Here is a 21,364-nt window from a genome sequence, read left to right as displayed (position 1 = left end):
GGAGCTGGGATGGGGATGGATCCAATGCCAGGCTGGGAGAGCTGGGAATGGAGGGAATTCCCTGGGAAAGGGAAAAATGGGATTGGGGAAGGAATTCTGGAATTCCCAATGAATCCCTGGCAGTGTCTAAGGAAAGGTTGGACCAATCTGAGATCATGGGATCAGGGAATTGGATGGGACTGAAGGTCCACGGATCCCATCCCAAACCATTCTGGGATTCTGGGATCCAGGACACTCAGGATCCATCCCCAGGGATTTTTTATGGGATTTGGGGATGGAAGAAGGAAGGGAGATCACCGAGATTCCAAGGGAATTCCCAAAATTCCTTCCCAGAGAGGAGCTGGGATGGGGATGGATCCAAAGCCAGGTTGGGAGAGCTGGGAATGAAGGGAATTTCCTGGGACAGGGGAAATGGGATTGGGGAAGGAATTCCCAGAAAATCCCTGGAAGCGTCCAAGGAAAGTCTGGAGCACCCTGGGATCGGGGTTGGAATGGGACGGGATTGAAGGTCCATGGATCCCATCCCAAACCATTCCGGAATTCCACCACTCCCACGACCCCCAGAGCCCCAAAAATCCCTGGAATTCATCCCGAAATCCCGGGAATGTTCAGGAGGTACCTGTGGTGTCCTGCTTGGTGACGAAGGACTCGGTGGCGGCGGGGGCGGCCGGGCGCGGCAACCTCCGGGCGATGCAGATCAGACACGACTGGAAATCTGGGAAAAACGCCGGGAAAAACAGCGGGAATGCCGGAACCGCCCCGGCCCGGAGCGCGGACCTCGCCCACGGATCCCATCCCCGCTGAGGAAATGGGATGGAATTCACTGGGAAGAGCCTGGGGGGGGTTAACTGGGGAGGGCTCTGGGATAATGGAATTCCAGGGATTGTTGGGATTTGGGCCTTCCGGGTGGGAGATCCTCTGGGAATTGTGGGATTCGTCCTGGGAATGTGGTGGGAAAAGAGGGATGGGAGAGTGACAAGGGATCCAGCCCTGTCCCCAGTCCCGATCCTGGGCCTGCATTCCCAGCCAATCCCAATCCCAATCCACAGTCCCATCCCAGCCAATCCCAATTGTGCTCCATCCCAATCCTGATCCCAATCCCATCTAATCCCAATCCCATCCCAATCCCAACCCAGCCCATCCTAACTCTGCTCCACCCCAATCCCAATCCCAATCCCCTCTAATCTGAATCCCATCCCATCTGAATCACATCCCCTCCTGTCAAATCCCAATCCTGCAATCCCATCCCACATCAATCCCAATCCCAATCCTGCAATCCCATCCCACATCAATCCCAATCCCAATCCTCATGACATTCATCCCAATCCCAATCCCAATCCCCAATGCCATACATCCTAATCCCAATCCAATCCCAAATCTTAACCCCAATCCCCATCCCATCCATCCTAATCCCAATCCCAATCCTGCAATCCCATCCCACATCAATCCCAATCCCAGTGCTCATGCCATCTATCCTAACCCCAATTCCAAACCCAATCCCCATGCCATCCATCCCGATCCCCAATCCCAATCCCCATGCTATCCATCCTAATCCCAAATTCCCAAATCCCAACCCCAATCCTGATCCCCATCCCATCCATCCTAATCCCAATCCCAATCCTACAATTCCATCCCACATCAATCCCAATCCCAGTGCTCATGCCATCCATCCTAATCCCAATCCCAAAACCAATCCCCATGCCATCCATCCCGATCCCCAATCTCAACCCCCATGCTATCCATCCTAATCCCAAATTCCCAAATTCTAATCCCCAATCCCTCCTTCCCCCTCCTCCTGGAAGGTGCGGGGTTGGCTGACGGTGAAGCACTGCATGGCCTCGTAACCCCCAATCCCAACACCAACCCCAATCCAATCCAATCCTAACCCTAACCCTAATCCCAATCCCAACCCCAAACCCCAATCCCAATCCCCCAATCCCAAATTCCCCATTCCCACCTTCGCCCTCCTCCTGGAAGGCGCGGGGCTGGCTGACGGTGAAGCACTGCATGGCCTCATAACCCTAACCCCAATCTCAAATCCCAAATCCCAAATCCCCAATCCCAAATCCCAATCCCAATCCCAAATTCCCCATTCCCACCTTCGCCCTCCTCCTGGAAGGCGCGGGGCTGGCTGACGGTGAAGCACTGCATGGCCTCGTAGCGCCCAAATCCAATCCCTCCCAAATCCCAAACCCCATCCCAACCCTAATCCCAATCACACCCAATCCCCAAATCCCAAATCCCAATCCCAAATTCCCCATTACCACCTTCCCCCTCCTCCTGGAAGGCGCGGGGCTGGCTGACGGTGAAGCACTGCATGGCCTCGTAACCCCCAATCCCAACCCCAACCCCAATCCAATCCCAACCCCAATCCCATATCCCAAATCCCAAAACCACAATTCCAATCCCATATCCCAAATCCCAATCCCAAATTCCCCAGTCCCACCTTCCCCCTTCTCCTGGAATGCGCGGGGCTGGCTGACGGTGAAGCACTGCATGGCCTCGTAACCCTAATCCCAATCCCTCCCAAATCCCAAATCCCAAATCCCATATCCCAAACCCCAATCCCAATCTCAATCCCAATCCCAAATTCCCCAGTCCCACCTTCTCCCTCCTCCTGGAAGGCGCGGGGCTGGCTGACGGTGAAGCACTGCATGGCCTCGTAACCCCCAATCCCTCCCAAATCCCAATCCCATATCCCATATCCCAAACCCCAATCCCAAATCCCAAACCCCAAATCTCAATCCCAATCCCACCTTCGCCCTCCTCCTGGAAGGCGCGGGGCTGGCTGACGGTGAAGCACTGCATGGCCTCGTAACCCCCAACCCCAACACCAACCCAAATCCAATCCCAACCCTAATCCCAACCCCAAATCCCAAACCCCAAACCCCAATCCCAATCCCCCAATCCCAAATTCCCCAGTCCCACCTTCGCCCTCCTCCTGGAAGGCGCGGGGCTGGCTGACGGTGAAGCACTGCATGGCCTTGTAACCCCCAATCCCAACCCCAACCCCAATCCAATCCCATCCTAACCCTAATCCCAATCCCAAATCCCCAATCCCAATCCCAATCCCAATCCCAAATTCCCCAGTCCCACCTTCCCCCTCCTCCTGGAAGGCGCGGGGCTGGCTGACGGTGAAGCACTGCATGGCCTCGTAACCCCCAATCCCAACCCCAACCCCAATCCAATCCCATCCTAGCCCTAATCCCAATCCCAAATTCCCCAGTCCCACCTTCCCCCTCCTCCTGGAAGGCACGGGGCTGGCTGACGGTGAAGCACTGCATGGCCTCATAACACCCAATCCCAATCCCCCCCAAATCCCAAATCCCATATCCCATATCCCAATCACAATCCCAAATCCTATATCCCAAATCCCAAACCCCAATCCCAATCCCAATCCCAAATTCCCCAGTCCCACCTTCTCCCTCCTCCTGGAAGGCGCGGGGCTGGCTGACAGTGAAGCACTGCATGGCCTCGTAACCCCCAATCCCAACCCCAACCCCAATCCAATCCCAACCCTAATCCCAATCCCAATCACAATCCCAAATCCCCCAAATTCCAAATTCCCCAGTCCCACCTTCCCCCTCCTCCTGGAAGGCACAGGTCTGGCTGACGGTGAAGCACTGCATGACCTCGTAACCCCCAATCCCAATCCCAAATCCCATATCCCATATCCCATATCCCAAATTCCCAAATCCTAATCCCCAATCCCATTTTCGCCCTCCTCCTGGAAGGCGCGGGGCTGGCTGACGGTGAAGCACTGCATGGCCTCGTAGCGCCCAACTCCAATTCCTCCCAAATCCCAAATCCCATATCCCATATCCCAAACCCCAAATCCCAATCCCAATCCCAATCCCAAATCCCCAACCCCAAATCCCAAATTCCCCAGTCCCACCTTCCCCCTCCTCCTGGAAGGCGCGGGGCTGGCTGACGGTGAAGCACTGCATGGCCTCGTAACCCTAACCCCAATCCCTCCCAAATCCCAAATCCCATATCCCAAATCCCAATCCCATATCCCATATCCCAAACCCCAATCCCACCTTCGCCCTCCTCCTGGAAGGCGCGGGGCTGGCTGACGGTGAAGCACTGCATGGCCTCGTAGCGCCCAAATCCAATCCCTCCCAAATCCCATATCCCATATCCTATATTCCCAATCCCAAATCCCAATCCCAATCCCAAATCCCAATCCCAACCCCAATCCCAGTCCCACCTTCTCCCTCCTCCTGGAAGGCGCGGGGCTGGCTGACGGTGAAGCACTGCATGGCCTCGTAACCCTAACCCCAATCCCTCCCAAATCCCATATCCCAATCCCAAATCCCAAACCCCAAATCTCAACCCCAACCCCACCTTCGCCCTCCTCCTGGAAGGCGCGGGGCTGGCTGACGGTGAAGCACTGCATGGCCTCGTAGCGCTGCCGCAGCTCCGCCTGCTCCGCCCCGGCCTCGTCCGGCGGCCGCACCAGCATCCGGCACTGGAACGTGTGGCTGCCCCGGCGCGACGGCTCCTGCGGCCACGGCACCCCGTTCACTGCCAGCAAAAATGGGGAAAAAAATGGGAAAAATGGGAATTTGGGATGTGGGAATTCCCAAATATCCCCGGGATCTGCACCAGCATCCGGCACTGGAACGTGTGGCTGCCCCGGCGCGACGGCTCCTGCGGCCACGGCACCCCGTTCACTGCCGGGAAATGGGAAAAAATGGGAAAAAAATGGGAATTGGGGATGTGGGAATTCCCAAATCTGGGATACCACACCAGCATCCAGCACTGGAACGTGTGGCTGCCCCGGCGTGACGGCTCCTGTGGCCACGGCACCCCGTTCACTGCGGGGGGAATGGGGAAAAATGGGAAAAAATGGAAGAAAATGGGAAAAAATGGGAATTTGGGGATGTGGGAATTCCCAAATATCCCTGGGATCTGGGGATCTGCACCAGCATCCGGCACTGGAACGTGTGGCTGCCCCGGCGCGATGGCTCCTGCGGCCACGGCACCCCGTTCACTGAGGGGGAAAATGGGGAAAAAAATGGGAAAAATGGGAATTTGGGATGTGGGAATTCCCAAATCTGGGGCCCTGCACCAGCATCCGGCACTGGAACGTGTGGCTGCCCCGGCGCGACGGCTCCTGCGGCCACGGCACCCCGTTCACTGGGGGGAAATGGGGAAAAAAATGGGAAAAATGGGAAAAATGGGAAAAAATGGGAATTGGGGATGTGGGAATTCCCAAATATCCCCGGGATCTGCACCAGCATCCGGCACTGGAACGTGTGGCTGCCGTGTCGGCTCCTGCGGCCACGGCACCCCGTTCACTGGGGGGAAATAACGGGAAAAATGGGAAAAATGGGAATTGGGGATGTGGCATTGATCTGCAATCATGGAATTCCCAAATATCCCCGGGCTCTGCACCAGCATCCAGCACTGGAACGTGTGGCTGCCGTGTCGGCTCCTGCGGCCACGGAACCCCGTTCACTGCCAGCAAAAATGGGGAAAAAAATGGGAAAAATGGGAATTAGGGATGTGGGAATTCCCAAATATTCCTGGGATCTGGGGCTCTGCACCAGCATCCGGCACTGGAACGTGTGGCTGCCCCGGCGCGACGGCTCCTGCGGCCACGGCACCCCGTTCACTGTGGGGAAATGGGGAAAAAATGGGGAAAATGGGAATTGGGGATGTGGGAGTGATCCCTAATCATGGAATTGTGGAATTCCCAAAGATCCCTGGGATTTCAGGAGACAGAATTCCCAAAGATGCCCCAGACCTGGGGCTCCACACCAGCATCCGGCAAATGGGAAATGGGAATTGGGGATGTGGGAGTGATCCCTAATCATGGAATGGTGGAATTCCCAAAGATCCCCGGGATTTCAAGAGACAGAATTCCCAAAAATCCCCGGGATTTGAGGAACCAGGCTGGGAAAAATCCAGCCAGAATTCCCAAAGGTCTCTGGGATTCGAGGAGCACAAATCCATTCAGAATACCCAAAGATCCCTGGGACTGAAGGAAATGAAAAAAAGCTTTTGAAAATAATAAAGGAACAATAAATAAATAAAAACAGAAATTAAAATGAAATCCAAATGATAAAAAAATAACTAAAAGTAAAATAATATTGAATAATAATAAAAATTAATAAATAAATAATAACGAAATATAAAATAAATAAAAAAGAAAAATTTGAAATAATTACAAAAAAAGAAAAACAAAAAGAAATAAAAAGTGAAGGAATTAAAAAGAATTAAAATGTATGTTTACAAATTAAAATAAAAGCACAAATAAAACAAAATACAGAAATGAAAATATAAAAAATAAATTAAGCATAAATTAAAAATAAACACATAAAAATGAAATAAAACCTGAATAAAAATTAAAATTAAAAACTGAATAATATTCAAATAAATAAAGATCAAAATAAATCAAAATCAAAATCAAAATTAAAATCAAAATTAAAATTAAAAAATTAAAAATTAAAAATAAAAATAAAAATAAAAATAAAAATAAAAATAAAAATAAAAATAAAAACAAATTTTTTTTTTTAATTAACAAACCCTCCAATCCCAACATCCTCAGCCTCCACCCCCTCTCCCAATCCTTGTGTCCATTCCTGAATTTTCCCAAATTCTCCATGATTCTCCATTATTTTCCCAAATTTTGCTGAATTTCCTGGGATTTTCCCCTGGGATTTTCCGGGATGATCCCGTTGTGGATTTTCTGGGATTTTCCCCTGGGATTTTCCCCTGGGATTTTCTGGGATTTTCCCCTGGGATTTTCCAGGATTTCCTGGATTTCCCGGATTTCCCTGCGTGTCCGTACCGAGGGATTTGGGGAGCAGGTTCTTGACGAACTCGGCGTGGTCGCCCACGTGCAGGATGCTGTACACGCTGGAGTTCATCAGCTCCTCCTGCCCGTAGCCCAGGTACCCCGTCACGTTCTCCGACACGAACACGATCCGGCCCTCGCGGTTCACCACGAAGAAAAACCCGTCCAGGGCCTGGAAGGGGGGAAAAATGGGAAAAAACCCCAAGGTTTTATCTCAAATATCCCAAAAATGGGAAAAAACCCCAAGGTTTTATCTCAAATATCCCAAAAATGGGAAAGAATTCCAAGGTTATATCATGAATATCCCATCACGTTCTCCGACACGAACACGATCTGGCCCTCGCGGTTCACCACGAAATGAACCCGTCCAGGGCCTGGAATGGGGGAAAAACGGGAAAAAACCCCAAGGTTTTAGCCAAAATATCCCAAAAATGGGAAACAATTCCAAAGTTTTATCCCAAATATCCCAACATGTTCTCCGACACGAACACGATCCGGCCCTCCCGGTTCACCACGAAAAAGAAAAACCCGTCCAGGGCCTGGAATGAGGGAAAAACGGGAAAAAACCCCAAGGGTTTATCCAAAATATCCCAAAAATGGGAAAAAACCCCAAGGTTTTATCTCAAATATCTCAAAAATTGGAAATAATTCCAAGGTTATATCCCAAATATCCTGTCACGTTCTCCGACATGAACATGACCCAACCTTTCAAGGTTCACCACTGACAAAAATCCATCCAGGGCCTGGAAGGGGGAAAAATTCCAAGGTTTTATCCAAAATATCCCAAAAATTGGAAAAAATTCCAAGGTTTTATCCTGAATATCCCAAAAATGGGAAAGAATTCCAAGGTTTTATCTCAAATATCCCAACACGTTCTCTGACATGAACACAATCCCACCCTCCTGGTTCACCATGAAAAGAATCCGTCCAGGGCCTGGATGTGGGAAAGGAATTCCTGAGATTTTACCCTAAATATCCCAAAACATGGAAAAAACCTCAAGGTTTTATCCTAAATATCCCAAAAATGGGAAAAAATTCCAAGGTTTTATCCTGAATATCCCAAAAATGGGAAAAAATTCCAAGGTTTTATCCCAAATATCACAAAAATGGAGAAAAATTCCTAAGTTTTATCCTAAATATCCCGTCACATTTTTGACACGAACACGATGCGCCCCTTCAAGGTTCACACTGACAAAAATCCATCCAGGGCCTGGAATGGGGGAAAAATTCCAAGGTTTTATCCAAAATATCCTGAAAATAGGAAAGAATTCCAAGGTTTTATCTCAAATATCACAAAAATAGGAAAAAATTCCAAGGTTTTATCTCAAATATCACAAAAAAGGGAAAGAATTCCAAGGTTTTATCGTGAATATCCCGTCACGTTCTCCAACATGAACATGACCCAACCTTTCAAGGTTCACCACTGACAAAAATCCATCCAGGGCCTGGAAGGGGGAAAAATTCCAAGGTTTTATCTCAAATATCCCAAAAATTGGAAAGAATTCCAAGGTTTTATCCCAAATATCCCAACACATTCTCTGACACGAACACAATCCCACCCTCCTGGTTCACCACTAAAAGAATCCCATCCAGGGCCTGGATGTGGGAAAGGAATTCCTGAGATTTTACCCTAAATATCCCAAAACATGGAAAAAACCTCAAGGTTTTATCCTAAATATCACGAAAATGGGAAAGAATTCCAAGGTTTTATCCAAAATATCCCAAAAATTGGAAAGAATTCCAAGGTTTTATCACAAATATCCCGTCACGTTCTCCAACATGAACATGACCCAACCTTTCAAGGTTCACCACTGACAAAAATCCATCCAGGGCCTGGAATGGGGGAAAATTCCAAGGTTTATCCAAAATATCCCAAAAAATGGAAAGAATTCCAAGGTTTTATCCCAAATATCCCAACACGTTCTCCAACATGAACGCAATCCAACCCTCCTGGTTCACCACTAAAAGAATCCCATCCAGGGCCTGGATGTGGGAAGGGAATTCCTGAGATTTTACCCTAAATATCCCAAAACATGGAAAAAACCTCAAGGTTTTATCCTAAATATCACAAAAATGGGAAAGAATTCCAAGGTTTTATCTCAAATATCCCAAAAATTGGAAAGAATTCCAAGGTTTTATCCCAAATATCTGAAAAAAGGGAAACAACTCCAAGGTTTTATCTCAAATATCACAAAAACTGGAAAGAATTCCAAGGTTTTATCCCAAATATCCGTCACGTTCTCCGACACGAACGCGATCCGACCCTCCTGGTTCACCACAAAAAATAATCCATGCAGGGCCTGGATTGGGAATGGAATTCCAGAATCATGGAAGGGGAGGAGAATGAAATTCCAGAGGGTGTTCCCAGAGCTGGGAATCCTTGGTCATTCCATGGAAGGTCGGGAGGAGTCTTGAGTGTGGAGAAGGTTCCTTCAAAGATTCCTTGGATTCCCACTCTGGGAATTCCAGGATTCCAGCTGGGATCCAAAGTTTGGGTCCTCAAATCCCAAAATTCCAATCGGGATCAAAGATCCACCTTGGTTTTTCCTGGAATTCCAGGATTCCAGCTGGGATCCAAGATCCACCTTGGTCATTCCAAAGGATTCTCATGGATTTGGCTCCATGAATGTGGAGAACGTTCCCTCAAAGTTTGGTTGGATTCCTGCTCTGGGAATTCCAGGATTCCAGCTGGGATCCAAAGTTTGGGTCCTCAAATCCCAAAATTCCAATTGGGTTCAAAGATCCACCTTGGTTTTTCCTGGAATTCCAGGATTCCAGCTGGGATCCAAGATCCACCTTGGTTATTCCAATGGATGAGTGGGGAGAACGTTCCCTCAAAGTTTCCTTGGATTCCCGCTCTGGGAATTCCAAAATTCCAGTTGGGATCCAAGATTTGGGTCCTCAAATCCCAAAATTCCAACTGGGATCCAAGATCCACCTTGGTCACTCCAATGGATTTGGATCCTTGAGTTTGGAGAACGTTCCCTCAAAGTCTGGCTGGATTCCCAACCTGGAAATTCCAGGATTCCAGCTGGGATCCAAGATTTGGGTCCTCAAATCCCAAAATTCCAATCGGGTTCAAAGATCCACCTTGGTTTTTCCTGGAATTCCAAGATTCCAGCTGGGATCCAAGATCCACCTCGGTCATTCCCATGGATTCCCATGGATTTGGCTCCTTGAGTGTGAACAAGATTCCCTCAAAGCTTGGTTGGGTTCTCACTCTGGAAATTCCAGAATTCCAGTTGGGATCCAAGATTTGGGTCCTCAAATTCCAAAATTCCAGTTGGGATCCAAGATCCACCTTGGTCATTCCCATGGATTCCCATGGATTTGGATGCTTGAGTGTGGAGAAGGTTCCCTCAAAGCTTGGCTGGGTTCCTGCTCTGGGAATTCCAGGATTCCCGTTGGGATCAGAGATTTGGCTCCTCAAATCCCAAAATTCCAGTTGGGATCCAAGATCCACCTTGGTCATTCCAAAGGATTCCCATTGATTTGGATCCATGAGTGTGGAGAAGGTTCGCTCAAAGCTTGGCTGCGTTCCTGTTCTGGGAATTCCAGGATTCCAGCTGGGATCAGAGATTTGGGTCCTCAAATCCCAAAATTCCAACTGGGATCAAAGATCCACCTTGGTTTTTCCTGGAATCCCAGGATTCCAGCTGGGATCCAAGATCCACCTTGGTCATTCCAATGGATTCCCATGGATTTGGATCCATGAATGTGGAGAAGGTTCCCTCAAAGTCTGGCTGGATTCCTACTCTGGGAATTCCAGATTCCAACCAGGATCCAAGATCCACCTTGGTCATTCCAAAGGATTCCCATGGATTTGGATCCATGAACGTGGAGAAGGTTTCCTCAAAGTTTGGTTGGATTCCTGCTCTGGGAATTCCAGGATTCCAGCTGGGATCCAAGGTTTGGGTTCTCAAATCCCAAAAATCCAACTGGGATCAAGGACCCACCTTGGTTTTTCCCGGAATTCCAGGATTCCAGCTGGGATCCAAGACCCACCTTGATTATTCCTGATTTTCATCCTAATCCCAATCCTGATCCCCACACCTTGTCCATACCTTGATCCAAATCCCAAAATTCAAACCCTAAAACCTGGAATTGAAGCTCCAAATCCCAACATTCCAACCTTAAAAGCCAGGATTAAAATCCTAAAATCCCATAAAAACCGTGGGATTAAACCTCCAAATTCCAAAATTCAAACCCTAAAACCTGGAATTAAAACACCAAAACTACATAAAACCTGGGATTAAAGCCCCCAAACCCCAACATTCCAACCCTAAAACCCAGGATTAAACCCCCAAAACTCCACAAAAACCTGGGATTAAAGCCCCAAAACCTCACAAAAAACTGGGATTAAATCCCAAAATCCAACACCAAAACCTGGGATTAAAGCCCCAAAATCCCATAAAACCATGGAATTAAAGCCTCAAAACTACATAAAAACCTGGGTTTAAAACCCAAAACCTGGGATTAAACCCCCAAATCCCAAAATTCAACCCCTAAAACCTGGAATTAAAGCCCAAAACCCCATAAAAACCTGGGATTAAAATCCCATAAAAACCTGGGATTAAACCCCAAAACTCCACAAAAACCTGTGATTAATACCCCATAAAAACCTGGGATTTAATTCCAAAACTCCATAAAAGCCTGGGATTAAAACCCCATAAAAACCTGGGATTTAATTCCAAAACTCCATAAAAACCTGGGATTAAAACCCCATAAAAACCTGGGATTAAAGTCCAAAACTCCATAAAAACCTGGGATTAAAACCCCATAAAAACCTGGGATTTAATTCCAAAACTCCATAAAAACCTGGGATTAAAACCCCATAAAAACCTGGGATTAAAGTCCAAAACTCCATAAAAACCTGGGATTAAAAACCCCAAAACTCCACAAAAACCTGGGATTAAAACCCCTCAAAAACCTGGGATTAAAGCCCCAAAATCCCATAAAATCATGGGATTAAGACCCCAAAACCTGGGATTAAAACCCCATAAAAACCTGGGATTAAAGCCCCAAAACCCCATAAAAACCTGGGATTAAAACCCCAAAACTCCACAAAAACCTCGGATTAAAACCCCATAACAACCTGGGATTAAGGCCCCAAATCCCACAAAAACCTGGGATTAAACCCCCAAAACTCCATCAAAACCTGGGATTAAAGCCCTAAAACCCCATAAAAACCCGGGATTAAAACCCCATAAAAACCCGGGATTAAAGCCCCAAAACCCCACAAAAACTTGGAATTAAAACCCCATAAAAACATGGGAATAAAGCCCCAAAATCCCATAAAATCATAGGATTAAGACCTCAAAACCTGGGATTAAAGCCCCATAAAAACCTGGGATTAAACCCCAAAACTCCACAAAAACCTGGGATTAAAGCCCCAAAACCCCATAAAAACCTGGGATTAAACCCCATAAAAACATGGGAGTAAAACCCCATAAAGTCCAGAATTAAACTCCCATAAAACTTGGGATTAAAGCCCCAAAACTCCACAAAAACCTGGGATTAAAACCCCATAAAATCTGGGATTAAAGCCCCAAAATCCCATAAAATCATGGGATTAAGACCCCAAAACCTGGGATTAAAGTCCCATAAAAACCTGGGACTAAAACCCCATAAAAACCTGGGATTAAAGCCCCAAAATCCCATAAAAATCTGGGATTAAACCCCTAAAACCCCATAAAAACCTGGGATTAAAATCCCATAAAAACCTGGGATTAAAACCCCCAAAACCCCATAAAAACCCTGGGATTAAAACCCCATAAAAACCTGGGATTAAAGCCCCAAAACTCCATAAAAACCTGGGATTAAACCCCCAAAACCCCGGATTAAACCCCAAATTTTGCTCATTCCCATTTTTCCCATCCCCATTCCCATTTTTCCCATCCCATTCCCGTTTTTCCCACCCCATTCCCGTTTTTTCCCGGGATTCCGCCCCCACCTCGAGCAGGAGCGGCCCCAGCGACTCCTTCTCGATGACGCCCTGGCTGCTGGAGGAGATGTCGGATTTCTGCACGTCGTCATCCGGCGTTTTCTCTGCCAAAAAAACCCAAAAAAATTGAAAATTTTAAATTTTTTAAAACCAAATCCACATAAAGAAAAAAATTTGGGTTTTATCTCCAGTTTAATTGTGAAAAAAAAATTTAAATTCTCTATTTTTCAATCTAAAATCTATAGGGGAAAAATCAAATTTTGTTTTTTTCTGGAGTTTAATTGTGAATTTTTTTTTTTGCTCTTTGCACAGATGAATCTGGAAAGTGAAATAAAGATTTAAACAAATTTTCCCCGTTTTTTTTTTTAAATTAATTTTGCCTGGTTTATCCAGATTTTTTTCTACAATTTTCCCTGGGTTTTCCAAAATTTTCCCAGATTTTTTCCTGATTTTTCCATGATTTTTCCATGAATTTTCCCATTAATTTACCACAAAATTTCCCCTAAATTTTGACCAATTTTCCCCCAAATTTTCACAACATTTTTTCCAAAACTTTCCCCAAACTTTTCCCAAATATTCCCTGTGTTGTCCCTAAATTTTCCTTACATCTTTCCCAAAATTTACTGCAATTTCCCCTAAATTTTCCCATAATTTTCCCCAAATTTTGCCCCAAATTTCCACCTGAATTCTCCGAAATTTCCCCAATTTTTCCTTGAGATTTTCCTACATTTCCCCCACAATTTTTAAACTTTACTTGCATTTTCCCTGAATTTTCCAATTTTTCCTTCGTTGTTCCAAATTTTTCCATGAATTTTCCCAAAATTTTCCCCAAAATATTCCCAATTTTTCCCTGAATTTTTCCTAAATTTCCCATGAATTTTTCCACTAATTTTCTCCAAATTTCCCCAGTATTTTCCAGTAATTTTTCCTGAAATTTTCCTGAATTTCCCCCAAATTCCTCCCAATTTTTCCCTCTATTTTCCCCTAATTTTTTCTGAATTTTTCCCCAAATGTCCCCCAAATTTTCCCAAATTTTTTCCAAATGTCCCCCATATTTTCCCCCAAATTTTCCCGAGTTTTTTCCAAATTTTCCTCAACTTTTACCTGAATTTTGCCCAAATTTTACACCATTTTTTCCCGATTTTTTTCCCAAATGTCCCTCATATTTTTCCCCCAAATTTTCCCTTTTCCCCCAATTTTTCCTCCATTTTTTCCTTAATTTTCCCCCAGTTTTTCCACGAATTTTCCCCAAATTTCCCACCACCTTTTCCCTGATTTCCCCCATTTTTCCCCAAATTTTCCCCAAATTTTCCCCTACATTTTTCTCTTTTTTGCCCAAATATTCCCCCATATTTTTTTTATTTTTGCTCAAATTTCCCATCTTTCCCCCCGAATTTTCCCCTGAATTTTTCTTCACATTTTTCTCAAATTTTCCCTGCATTTCCCCAGATTTTTCCCAAAAATTTTTCTCTGAATTTTCCCCCACATTTTTCCCAAACTTCCCCAATTTTTCCTTGAGATTTTCCTCACATTTTTAAAACTTTGCCTAAACTTCCCCCAAATTTTCCTGCAATTTTCCCCTGAATTCTTCTTATTTTTCCTCAACTTTTCCCCTTATTTTTCCAATTTCCCCCAAAATATTCCCAAATTTTCTCTTGACTTTTTCCTGATTTTTTGCCATTTTTTCCCCTTTTGCCCCCAAATTTTCCCCTTTTGCCCCCAAGATTTTATCCAATTTTTTCCCCAATTTTTCCCAAATGTCCCCCATATTTTCCCCAAATTCTCCCCGGTTTTTCCCAAATGTCCCCCATATTTTCCCCAATTTTCCCCCAATTTTTCCCCATATTTTCCCCAAATTTTTCCAAATGTGCCCCACATTTTTCCCCAATTTTTTCCAAATGTCCCACATATTTCCCCCATATTTTCCCCAATTTTTTCCAAATGTCCTCCATATTTTCCCTCAATTTCCCCCAATTTTTCCCAAATGTTCCCCATATTTTCCCCAAATTTTCCCCAATTTTTTCCAAATTTTTTCCAAATGTCCCCCATATTTTCCCCCAATTTTTCCCCATTTTTTCTCAAATGTCCCCCAATTTTTTCCAAATGTCCCCCATATTTTCCCCCATATTTCCCCCAATTTTTTCCAAATGTCCTCCATATTTTCCCTCAATTTCCCCCAATTTTTCCCAAATGTTCCCCATATTTTCCCCAAATTTTCCCCAATTTTTTCCAAATTTTTTCCAAATGTCCCCCATATTTTCCCCCAATTTTTCCCCATTTTTTCTCAAATGTCCCCCAATTTTTTCCAAATGTCCCCCATATTTTCCCCCATATTTTCCCCATATTTTCCCCCATTTTTTCCAAATGTGCCCCCATATTTTCCCCAATTTTTTCCAAATGTCCCCCATATTTTCCCCCATATTTTCCCCCAATTTTCCCCATTTTTTTCCACATGTCCCCCATATTTTCCCCCATATTTTTCTCAATTTTTCCCCAATTTTTTTCCAAATGTCCCCCATATTTTCCCCCATATTTCCCCCATATTTCCCCCATTTTTTCCCCCATATTTTCCCTCAATTTTCCCCAATTTTTCCCAATTGTCCCCCATATTTTCCCCAAATTTTCCCCCAATTTTCCCCAATTTTTTCCAAATGTCCCCCATATTTTCCCCAATTTTTGCCCAAATTTTCCCCATTTTTTCCCAATTGTCCCCCAAATTTTCCCCAAATTTTCCCCAATTTTTTCCAAATTTTTTCCAAATGTCCCCCATATTTTCCCCCATATTTTCCCCCAATTTCCCACCCTGCTCGAGGCGTTTGATCTGCTGGATCTGGTCCACGGTTTTTTTCAGGATGTGCCCCTGCTCGGGTTTGGTGCCCAGCGAGTCCAGATCGCCCAGGTTGGCCGAGAGCAGCTCGGCCAGCTCGGCCAGGTAGCGCTGCTCCTGCTCCCGGCGCCGCTTATCGATGCTGGAAATAAAAATAATTAAAAATAATTATTAAATAATTCATCATTCAATTGTTTATCTCAAATATTCCCCCATTCAGAGCAGCTCGGCCAGGTAGCGCTGCTCCTGCTCCCGCCGCCGCTTATCGATGCTGGAAATAAAAATAATTAAAAATAATTATTAAATAATTCATCATTCAATTGTTTATCTCAAATATTCCCCCATTCAGAGCAGCTCGGCCAGGTAGCGCTGCTCCTGCTCCCGGCGCCGCTTATCGATGCTGGAAAAAAATTTATAATTTATTAATAATTTATTCATAATTTATTCATTTATTCCAAATATTCCCCATTCAGAGCAGCTCGGCCAGCTCGGCCAGGTAGCGCTGCTCCTGCTCACGGCGCCACTTATCCACACTGGGAAATAAAATAATTAAAAATAATTAATAAATAATCATAAATAATTCATAAATAATTCACTTATCCCAAATATTCCCCCATTCAGAGCAGCTCGGCCAGGTAGCGCTGCTCCTGCTCACGGCGCCGCTTATCGATGCTGGAAATAAAAATAATTCATAATTTATTAATAAATAATTCATGTTTTATTCATTTATCCCAAATATCCCCCCATTCAGAGCAGCTCGGCCAGGTAGCGCTGCTCCTGCTCCCGCCGCCGCTTACCCACACTATAAAATAAAATAATTATAATTTATTCATCATTTATTCATCATTTAATTGTTTATCCCAAATATCCCCCCATTCAGAGCAGCTCGGCCAGGTAGCGCTGCTCCTGCTCACGGCGCCGCTTATCGATGCTGGGAAATAAAATAATTATAATTTATTATTAATTTATTTGTAATTTAATTGTTTATCCCAAACATTCCCCCACTCAGAGCAGCTCGGCCAGGCAACGCTGCTCCTGCTCACAGCGCCGCTTATCGATGCTGGGAAATAAAATAATTCATAATTAATCATAAATAATCATAAATAATTCATAAATAATTCATTTATCCCAAATATTCCCCCATTCAGAGCAGCTCGGCCAGGTAGCGCTGCTCCTGCTCACGCTGCCGCTTTTCTGAGCTATCAAAATAAAAATAATTATAATTTATTCATAATTTATTCATCATTTATATATAATTTATTCAGAATTTAATTGTTTATCCCAAATATTCCCCCATTCAGAGCACCTCGGCCAGGCACCGTTTCTCTGAGCCGCTAAAACACAAAAATAATTCATATTTTATATCCTGCTCCCAAATTTTTCCAAAGTTTTCCTGTTTTTTCACAAATTTTTCCCATTTTTCCCCCATTTTTTTTGATTTTTCCCCAATTTCCCATGATTTTCTCTGATTTTTCCTGATTTTTTCAATATTTTCCCCCAATTTTTTTTGTACTGAATTTCCCCCAATTTCTTTCCCAATTTTCCCCAATTTCCTCAAATTTCCCATACATTTTTCCTGATTTTTTCCTGAATTTTCCTAAATTTTTCTTAATTTCACTCATATTTTGCACTATATATTTCCCTGCTTTTTTCCCTGGTTTTTCTTAATTTTTTCCTGAATGTTTCCCAAACTTTTCCTAATTTTTTCCTGAGTTTTCACAAGTTTTTCCCAATTTTTCCCAAATTTTCTCTGGTTTTTCCTGATTTTTTCAATATTTCCCATATTTGTACTGAATTTTCCCCAATTTCCTCAATTTTCCCATGCATTTTTCCTGATTTTTTCCTGAATTTTCTCCAATTTTTCCTTAATTTCGCTCATATTTTCCCAATTCTCCCATGATTTTGCACTATATTTTTCCCTGGTTTTTTCCCTGGTTTTTCTTAATTTTTTCCTGAACGTTTCCCAAACTTTTCCTAATTTTTTCCTGAGTTTTCACAAGTTTTTCCCAATTTTCCCCAATTTTTTCTGATTTTTCCTGATTTTTTCAATATTTTCCCATATTTGTACTGAATTTCCCCCAATTTTTTTCCCGATTTTCCCCAATTTCCTCAAATTTCCCACGCATTTTTCCTGAATTTTTCCCCAATTTTTCCTTAATTTTGCTCATATTTTCCCATGATTTTCCACTATATTTTTCCCTGGTTTTTCTTAATTTTTTCCTGAATGTTTCCCAAATTTTTCCTAATTTTTTCCTGAGTTTTCATTGATTTACCCCAAATTTTCCCCTTTTTTCTTACTTTTTCTCTAATTTCTTCATGAATTTTCCCTGAATTTCTCTTACATTTTTCTGGTTTTTCTCCAATTTTGTCCCAAGTTTTCAACAAATTTTCTGGATTTTTCCCTGAATTTTCCAAATTTTTCCCAACTTTTCCTGATTTTTTCCAAATTTTTCCCAATTTTTTCCAAATTTTTCTCTGCATTTCCCACCAGTCTTTCCCTGAATCTTCCCTTATTTTTTTCCCAAATTTCTCCTGCATTTTTTCTGACTTTTTCCTGAATTTCCCTTAATTTTTTCCCAAATTTTCTCCAATTTTTCCTCAAATTTCCCAAAATTTTCCCTAAATTTCCCTCAAAATTTTCCCCCGAACTTCCAAATTTTTCCTGAATTTCCCCCAAATTTCTCCTGAATTTTCCCCAATTTTTTCCAAATTTCTGCTGAATTACACCAAATTTTCCCCCAAACTTTCCCCAAAATTTTCCCTGAATTTCCCTCAAATTTTTCCCCACTTTGCCCTGGCATTTTCTCTGAATTTTCCCATTTTTTTCCTCAATTTTTTCTCGAATTTCCCCTAATTTTTTCCCAAACCTTTCTCAAGTTTCCCCAATTTTGTCCTGATTTTTTCCCAAATTTCCTCCCAATTATCCTTGAATTTGTCCCAATTTTTGCCAATTTTTTCCCTACTTTTCCTTGAATTTCCCCCATTTTTTCCAAATTTTTTCCCCAATTTTTTCCCTGTCTTTTCCCCGAATGTCCCCTGAAATTTTCCCAATTTTTCCCTAATATTCCTTTAAAATTTTCCCCCGAAATTTCCCCGAACTTCCTCCGAATTTTTCCTGATTTTTCCCAAATTTCCCCTGATTTTTTTTAAATTTCTCCCAATTTTTTCCAAAATTTCCCTTTATTTTTTCCTAATTCTTCCTGAATTTTCCTCAGAATTTTCCCCACGTTGTTCCTGACTTTTTCCTAATTTTTTCCTGTATTTTCCTCAATTTTTCCCAAATTTCCCCTGAATTTTCCCAAATTTTTTTCCCAAATATTTTACGATTTTTCTCTCCAATCTTTCCCCCAGTTTTGTCCTGATTTTTCTCCTGATTTTTCCCCCAAATTCACCTGAATTTTCCGCAAATATTCTCCTGATGTTTTCCCAATTTTTTCCCGGATTTTTGCCCGTATTTCCTCAGAATTTTCCCTGATCTTTTCCCAATTTCTTGCTCAATTTCCCTTCATGTTTTCCTGAATTTTCCCCTGAATTTCCCCTATTTTTCACAATTTTTCTCCCAAATCTTTCCCCCAAATTTCCCCCAATTTTTTGAAATTTTTTCTCCTTTTTTCCCAAAATTCTCCTGAATTTTCCCCGAATTTTCTCCCGATTTTTCCTGATTTTTTCCCCGTATTTCCTCAGAATTTTCCCCGACTTTTTCCTAATTTTTTCCTGTATTTTCCTCAATTTTTCCCTAATTTTCCCAAATTTTTTCCCAAATATTTTATTTTACGATTTTTCTCTCAAATCTTTCCCCCAGTTTTGTTCTGATTTTTCCCCCAAATTCACCTGAATTTTCCGCGAATATTCTCCTGATGTTTTCCCGGATTTTTTCCCCGTATTTCCTCAGAATTTTCCCTGATCTTTTCCCAATTTCTTGCCCAATTTCCCTTCATGTTTTCCTGAATTTTCCCCTGAATTTTCCCCTATTTTTCCCAATTTTTCTCCCAAATCTTTCCCCTAATTTTCTCCTGATTCTCTCCCAAATTTCACCCAATTTTTTCTCCTTTTTCCCCAAAATTCCCCTGAATATTCCCCGAATTTTCTCCCAATTTTTTCCTGATTTTTTGCCCGTATTTCTTCAGAATTTTCCCCGACTTTTTCCTAATTTTTTCCTGTATTTTCCTCAGTTTTTCCCTAATTTTCCCAAATTTTTTCCCAAGTATTTTACGATTTTTCTCTCAAATCTTTCCCCCAGTTTTGTTCTGATTTTTTCCCCCAAATTCACCTGAATTTTCCGCGAATATTCTCCTGATTTTTCCCCTAAATTCACCCGAATTTTCCGCGAATATTCTCCTGATTTTTCCCCCAAATTCACCTGAATTTTCCGTGAATATTCTCCTGATTTTTTCCCCTAAATTTACCTGAATTTTCCGCGACTATTCTCCTGATTTTTCCCCCAAATTCACTTGAATTTTCTGTGAATATTCTCCTGATTTTTTCCTGATTTTTCCCCCAAATTCCCCTGAATTTTCTGTGAATATTCTCCTGATTTTTTCCTGATTTTTTCCCCCAAATTCACCTGAATTTTCTGCGAATATTCTCCTGATTTTTTCCTGATTTTTTTCCCCCAAATTCACCTGAATTTTCTGTGAATATTCTCCTGATTTTTTCCTGATTTTTCCCCCAAATTCACCTGAATTTTCTGTGAATATTCTCCTGATTTTTTCCTGATTTTTTCCCCCAAATTCACCTGAATTTTCCGCAATATTCTCCTGATTTTTTTCCCCAATTTTTTCCTGATTTTTTTCCCGTATTTCCTCAGAATTTTCCCCAATTTTTCCCTGATTTTATTCCCAAATTTCCCCTGAATATTTGCACATTTTTTCCCAAATATTTTACGATTTTTCTCTCAAATCTTTCCCCCAGTTTTGTTCTGATTTTTTCCCCAAATTCACCTGAATTTTCCGCGAATATTCTCCTGATTTTTCCTGATTTTTTCCCGAATTTTTGCCCGTATTTCCTCAGAATTTTCCCTGATCTTTTCCCAATTTCTTGCTCAATTTCCCTTCATGTTTTCCTGAATTTTCCCCCCAATTTTCTCCTGATTTTCTCCCAGATTTCCCCAATTTTTTCCAAATTTTTTCTCCTTTTTTTCCCAAAATTCCCCTGAATTTTCCCTGAATTTTCTCCCGATTTTTTCCCCGTATTTCCTCAGAATTTTCTCCGACTTTTTCCCGATTTTTTCCTGTATTTTCCTCAATTTTTCCCGAATTTTCCCAAATTTTTTCCCCAAATATTTTACGATTTTTCTCTCAACTCTTTCCCCCAGTTTTGTTCTGATTTTTCTCCTGATTTTTTCCCCCAAATTCCCCTGAATTTTCTGTGAATATTTTCCCGATTTTTCCCCATTTTTTCCCCGTATTTCCTCAGAACTTTTCCCAATTTTTCCCTGATTTTTTCCCCATATTTCCTCAGAATTTTCCCCGACTTTTTTCCTAATTTTTTCCTGTATTTTCCTCAATTTTTCCCAAATTTTCCCAAATATTTTACGATTTTTCTCTCAACTCTTTCCCCCGGTTTTGTTCTGATTTTTCCCCCAAATTCCCCCCAATTTTCCGCGAATATTCTCCTGATTTTCTCCTGCTTTTTTCCCCCAAATTCACCTGAATTTTCCGTGAATATTCTCCTGATTTTTTCCCAAATTTTCCCGGATTTTTTCCCCGTATTTCCTCAGAATTTTCCCAATTTTTCCCCGGTTTTTTTCCCAAATTTCCCCTGAATTTTCCCAAATTTTTTTCCCAAA

At 43.0% G+C, this 21,364-nt stretch overlaps 1 protein-coding gene across 1 annotated transcript in view; it reads right to left on the bottom strand.

Annotated features, from left to right (window-relative positions):
* The window catches only part of NCOA1 (nuclear receptor coactivator 1), an 83,720-nt gene that overhangs the window by 43,605 nt on the left and 18,751 nt on the right, over positions 1–21,364 (bottom strand). The window contains 5 exon segments of the mRNA XM_074536436.1: positions 620–715; positions 4,348–4,527; positions 6,800–6,977; positions 12,759–12,853; positions 15,552–15,718. Of these exon segments, the coding sequence (XP_074392537.1) occupies positions 620–715; positions 4,348–4,527; positions 6,800–6,977; positions 12,759–12,853; positions 15,552–15,718 (716 nt within the window).

The sequence above is a fragment of the Zonotrichia albicollis genome, chromosome 3 (assembly GCF_047830755.1).
Source record: "Zonotrichia albicollis isolate bZonAlb1 chromosome 3, bZonAlb1.hap1, whole genome shotgun sequence".
Taxonomy (NCBI): Eukaryota; Metazoa; Chordata; class Aves; order Passeriformes; family Passerellidae; genus Zonotrichia; species Zonotrichia albicollis.
The sequence above is the reverse complement of the archived record's forward strand: the minus strand, read 5'-3'. Positions and strand labels throughout refer to the sequence as shown.